The 6,346-nt window shown below is 45.7% G+C and overlaps 1 protein-coding gene across 1 annotated transcript; it reads right to left on the bottom strand.

The window, feature by feature from the left end:
• Positions 1–3,750: 3,750 nt before the first annotated feature.
• Positions 3,751–6,028, bottom strand: LOC119298542 (gibberellin 2-beta-dioxygenase 6-like). Its single transcript, XM_037575900.1, has 4 exons — positions 5,828–6,028; positions 5,538–5,704; positions 4,672–4,999; positions 3,751–4,008 (listed from the first exon to the last, which is right to left on the bottom strand). The coding sequence occupies exons 1-4, from the start codon at positions 6,026–6,028 to the stop codon at positions 3,751–3,753; spliced, it is 954 nt and encodes a 317-aa protein (XP_037431797.1).
• Positions 6,029–6,346: the final 318 nt, after the last annotated feature.

The raw sequence follows: 6,346 nt of genomic DNA, 5'->3' as shown, positions 1-6,346 counted from the left end.
TCTTGTATGCAGATGACATATTGTTGATTAGAAATGACGTGAATTTTCTTAGAAAAATAAAATACTAATTGAAGAACAGTTTTCCAATGAAAGACTTTGGCGAAGAGGCACATGTATTGGGCATCCGAATCTATAGAGATAGATCAAAACACCTGATAGCGCTTAGCCAAAGCAAGAACATCGACAAGGTGTTGAAAAGGTTCAACATGGAGAACTCCAACAAGGCCTACTCCCCATATCACTTGGCATAGTGCTTTGCAGGAATCAGTGTCCTTGGACTCTCGATGAGCGAGTACAAACGAATGATGTTCCATATGCTTCGGCAGTTGGTTCTATTATGTATGCCATGGTATGTACAAGACTGGATGTTTCCTATGCGCTAAATGTTAGCAGCCAGTACCAAAGTGATCCATGATTGGAACACTAGGCCACAGTCAAAAATATTCTTAAGTACCTCAAAAGGACCAATGATTTACTCCTTGTTTACGGAGGTGATGAAGAGCTCATTGTAAGTGGTTACACTGATGCAGGCTTCATGACTGACCTAGATGACTTCAAATCTCAATCAGGCTATGTTTTCATATTGAACGGTGGCGCAGTTGATTCAAAAAGTTCCAAACAAAAGACTGTGGCGGATTCTAGGACGGAGGCGGAATATGTTGCAACTTCAGAAGTCCCCAAGGAGGCGGTCTGGATCAAGCAGTTTCTTGAAGACCTTGGTGCGGTTCCGATGGAGATCTATTGTGATAATAGTGGCGCCATGGCTCAGGCTAGGGAGCCATCTTCACACCATAAGACAAGACATATTGAACACAAATATGAACTAATTCGATATCATGCCGAAGCGGCTTTAGTGAAAGTACGAAAAGTTCACACGGACCTGAACGTGTCAGACCCGATGACAAAGCCTCTACCACGAGCAAAGCATGAGCAACACCGGATAGACATTGGTGTTATGGAAGCCATGTAACTAGATTATGACTCTAGTGCAAGTGGTAGTCTGTAGGAGATATGCCCTAGAGGCAGTAATATATTTATTTTGTATCTCCAAGTTTGTAATGGATGTTTATGTTCCATGCTATAACTGCAATGATTCTCGAGTCTGCAATATCCACGAGGCTCGGAGGGAAATTCATATGCACGTGTGGTATAATAAACGGTAAAAAGTATTCCTAGTCATGCGACTAGCTCAAGTATTGCATGATGATCCTGTTTTCCTGATCATGGGCATGACCATGCCGGCAATTTTGAGGGCACATTGTTAGAAGAACACTTGTGTTGAATCGACCCAAATTGATGTTATGCTATGAGATACATTCGTCACAAGTAAATGTTTTTATAACACATAGGAAGTTAATGTTTACATAATTCCTTAGACCATGACAATATTGACTTCCTTCATACTTGCTTCGTGGACTTTGGGGTTTGTTAAATGTCATCCGTAACTGGGTGGCTATTACGAAAGCTTTCAGGTTCACAAAAAAGTATGACTAGGAACGAGATAGCTCAAGATTGAGATTTTCTCCTTTGACAATGGAGAGATATTCTTAGGGCCCTCTGGGTGTTATGGTATCCATCATTGTTTGGCCAGACACAACATGATTTGATCACAGGGATGCCAGAATGCGGAAATGAGATAAGAGAACAAAACCGGCAACGAGGTAACTGACATAGTGGACAAGTGTTGATTCACAGGGATGCCGATAAGTCTCACCTCGGGCGTTTGTAACATATTGCGAAGCAACAGGAATATCACACGGCAACTACAGGTTCACTCGAATATTCATTCGTGTGGGTATAGGGATCAATATGGATGTCCACGGTTTCGCTATTGATCATTGATCGGAAAGTGTTCCCGTCATGTCTATACTTCACCGAACCTATAGGCTCACACTCTTAAGGGTCATATATCTGTTAAATACTAGACAGGGAGTCTGAGAGGAAGTCATCGGAAAAGTTTCAAAACAACGGAAAAGTTCCGGAGGGAGAACACCGGAAGAGTTTCGGTAAAACTGAAAAGTTGTTTTAGAGTATACCATTAAGTCGAATTGATTTCGGCACATGCCTGGAAATTCCTGGAGGGTGCCAAAATTGTTCTGGGAACTTCTGGGTTTTTTTCGGAAAAAACCCGGAAATGTTCCGGAGCTGCCGAAATCGTTGTCGTTGCTTTTCCCTGATGAAAATCATTGATCTGAAATTTTTTCGGAATGCATCCAGAATTATTTTAACGAGTACTCGAAATGTTCGAGGCCCACAGAAATAATTTCAGATTCAACGGACGTAGAAAAATATCATCATGAATAGTGAAAAAACACTTTATTGTTACCTTTTTAAAAGCCACTTTTTTGGGCTTTGCTCCAAAAGATCAAGGGATGACATGGAAAGGTGGGAACCCTTTTTTGGGGGCCCCCCGCAAGGGAGTGGATGTCCAAGGGGGGCTGCTCCATGGAGCCCCCCTAGCCCCACTTGCCTTCCCCTTTATGCCCTTGTGAAGGACACCTTTCATGGGCATTTGGTATGTTCATGTGCCACCCTACCCCTTGGGTGTTCCTATAAATAGAGGTGGAGAGGAGCTCTCCACACTCACTCCAACTCTCATACACAAGCCATGCATGATCTGGCATTCTTTCTCCCTCCCACCGAAATAGTTTCGTAGAACCGAAAGGCTGTCTGGGTTCCGACGGGAACTAGTTCTGGACGGTGAAGCCCTGCCTGGTAGATGACACCATATGTGTGCAACCCCGTAGAGAGGTCGTAGTTTAGATCTTAGTTCGAGAGGTACCCCCGAAGGGCTGTCCGAGTGATCGTGCGAGTTTTGTGCCGCGTTCCCTACACTTCATCAGTGGGTTGTTCTCTGCGACGGCACTCAGGCGACGCTGCTTGGGAAATTCGTCCTCGCATTGGACACAGGTCATGCGGAGCTCATCTGCATCGCATGGAGATGACTCTTCTCCCCCGGATCGGTCAAGCAGTAGGAGGGCTTTGGAAGCCGTGTTTGTTCGCTTCAGTGGGTACCTGTAAGAAAAGCTGATAAAGAAGTCTGCTCCTTCGTCCTAGGGTTGTAATGGTACTTTTAGTTAGATTACACTAGGCCTGTGCATGGGCAGCCCGACTCGTAGGCCCGAGCCCGGAAGCCTGGCATTCGGGCCGGGCCCGGGCTTCATTTTCCAGCCCGAAGCCCGGTCTGAAAGCCCGAAATGGCAAAAAATGTATATTTAGTTGAAATATAGCTATATTATATTATTTTAATATCTCGAATATAATTATTTTACTTGAAAAATGCACTATTCATGTGCTTCGGGCCGGGTTGTGCCGGGCCCAGGCTTGGGATTTTTGCTTCGGGCTTTACAAAGCCGGCCCGGCCCGGGGTTTGAACAGGTGTAGCTTAGACTTTGGAGGATGAATGCTTCATTGGAAAATGTTGTAAGGCCTTTGGCCAAGTTTGGAACTCCAAGAGCTGGAAAAGAAAAAGAAGTGCACGAACCTTGACACAAGGATCAGATGGACAAAAAAATGAATGAAAACGAATTAATTTCATTCAGCTGCAAATTAACAAATCTGAAATACCTTAAAGTATAAAAACACAGACATAGATATGTTTGGCTTTCAAAAAGAATGCATTGTATTTTGAAACAGAAAGAGTATATCGGAAGGATAAAAAAGAAAAAAAATCTCCAATGCCAAACTGCTGACGCACGCTTCTGCGGTGAGACTGAGCTCACACAGATAAGAAGATCCGGTCCAATACTGTCATTCAGTCAGGCTGTCAACAGTACATCCTTTGAGAAAGTTGGGCAGACCAATCTTCTTCCCCGTTCGCGTCACATCATCCTGCACCTTGCACCTGTACTCCCCGAACGTAAACGGCTTGTACGGCGACGGCTCAGCGCATGTGCCGACGGGCGAGTCCCACGACGGGCACATGAAGTAGGCGACGGAGAAGCGCTCCGCCTTGGAGTTGGCCACCACCCTGTGCTCCACGCTCTTGTACCTGTTGTTGCTCCATGCCTGAAAGCATAGAACCAAAGATATATAATTAGTTAAGCAGAACAAAAAGAAACATCACAGTTGGTATGTGATGTTCTTTCCGGCGTTGTATATTTTCTCTTTAGAGCAAATACAATAACAAGCTTAGTTTGTTTATATGACATTTTGCCAAGAGAGACTAAAAAAAATAGGTAACCTTAATTATTGCCAACCTTATTACATGAGTGATTATGGCTTTAAATGCAAAGAAAATAAATACATTCAGCTCTTTCGAATAACAAAAAAAGACCTCATGACGCGTACGCACTACGTACACGAAATGCTAGCGAATTAACTCTTAGGCCGGTCGTAGTGAGGAGTACCATATACTAGTATGATACTAGCGTATGACACTACATCCATATACAAAACTATATTTCATGATGAATCTAGTGATATTGATTTGGTATTGTGAATGTTGCTAATTTTTCCTATAAGTTTGGTTAAATTAGAGATAGTTTGACTTCATACAGAACTTATATGCATACTAAAGAACGGAGGGAGTATGTTGGTATCATAGAGAAGTTTACTTTTTTGCCATGCACGGTATAATACTCAATCATCTCTTTCTTCATTTAATTTTATGACACCTCATTAAAATTGGACAATTGACATGCATAATACTCTCATTACAGGCAACCTTACCTGAAATAAATCACCTACGTTGACAATGAGAGCGTCAGCGCGGGGTTTCACGGCGACCCAGTGGGAGTCCCTCATGAGCTCCAAGCCTCCAACCTGGTCCTGGCAGAGGACGGTGAGGAAGTCGCTGTCCGTGTGTGGCACCATGCCGAACGTGTGCGGCACGAACGGACATGGCGGGTACCTGTTCAGCCGCAAGAAACACGTCGTCCAGTCGCACCCTGCGGCTGCGGGGAACGTCGACGACTCGTGCCCGAGGTTTTTCGCCAGCGTCCCGGCCACTGTGTCCGCCACCCGCGACATGGCGTCCGCCACCTCCTGCATCACTTTGCTGCTCACATAACAAAAAACTATTGCTCATCAGTCATCTGACGGATAGGCTGCAAGACATATCCGTGGAGTATGTACTTTATTATGGGCAGTATGAAACTGTAGAAATGATTTGGTTTTTAACAGAACAACAAATATTCATTTCTTGCAGGTTATTTTTTGGGCCACTGCACTGATTCGTATGTGGTCGCTACTCATTCCGACGGATGTCAGGGAGCGTATGGTTACTGGGTCTATCCGGTGGGATACGGTAGCTCGGACTATCTTCAACCAGTTTGGATGACGGTCATTATTAGGATAGGTGTTTAGTTTTCTATCTACTTTTTGCCTGCCGGTTGTGGCTATCATGTTCTTTGTGTTTTTGCTCTCTGTGAGGATTTTTTCCTTTTTGAGACATGAAGACTTTGTTGAACCTTTTGCTTATTAATAATATGGCCGTATGCATCGTTCTGATGCACAGGCTGAGGGATAACCTCCGTTTTGAAAAAAACTGACGGACAGGCTTGCATGCATGCATTCATGCTTACGTACATACGTACCTCAAGGACCTGAGCTCTGCAAGCTCGTCGTCGTCTTCCTCCGAGATGCTAGCGAGCGGAACGTGGAAGGCCTCCGACCAGGAGAGCTGGCGGAGCGATGTGGCCGTCGGGTTGCCCCACCGGTACGAGCCGTTGAGGAGTCCGGCCTTCTCCTTGGTATGGAACGGCTGGTGAAATAGCCGCGCCTGCTCCCGCCTCATCTCCTCCAGGAGCTCCCGGCCCACGCCGTGGTTGGTCACCTGGAAGAAGCCCCACTCCGACGCCGCGGTCGCCATGGCGTCCACGCATACGTTCCTCTCCCTCGCATCGCCGCTCGTCAGGCGCTTCAAGTCGATCATTGGCAGGTCGCGCTCCATCATGGCCAGGCTATCCTGCGCCAGCGCCCGCGGCGCAGGCACAAAGCCGCCGCCGAGCTCGTCTCTCTGGAGCAGCGTGCGATAGCTGTCTGCCAGAGGCGGGTTGGTGATGCCGCCCTCGTCGAAGGCCGCCATGATCGACGGAGAGATAGACACGTACGTATGGATTACCAGTCTACCACACTGATGTGCGAATCAATCGCGGTTCTACGGGAAAACTCGGAAGCGAGAGGGGAGGCCTATATATGGGTCAGGGAGGGTCGCAAAAAGGCAAAAATCCAGCTCAAGTAAAAAAGTATATATGACGATTTTAAGATGGTCCCAACTATGACTGGCCGTCCATTAATTCTGATCATGGTAGGTAATTAATAGGGTAATAGGTCACTTAACAGTTAACACTCACATTTGATAAGTGTTAAAAAACACTACAGATGAAAAGTATGAATTAATAGT

Source organism: Triticum dicoccoides, chromosome 5A (genome assembly GCF_002162155.2).
Source record: "Triticum dicoccoides isolate Atlit2015 ecotype Zavitan chromosome 5A, WEW_v2.0, whole genome shotgun sequence".
Classification (NCBI taxonomy): domain Eukaryota; kingdom Viridiplantae; phylum Streptophyta; class Magnoliopsida; order Poales; family Poaceae; genus Triticum; species Triticum dicoccoides.
Note: the sequence above shows the minus strand (reverse complement) of the source record. Positions and strands in the feature narration are given on the sequence as shown.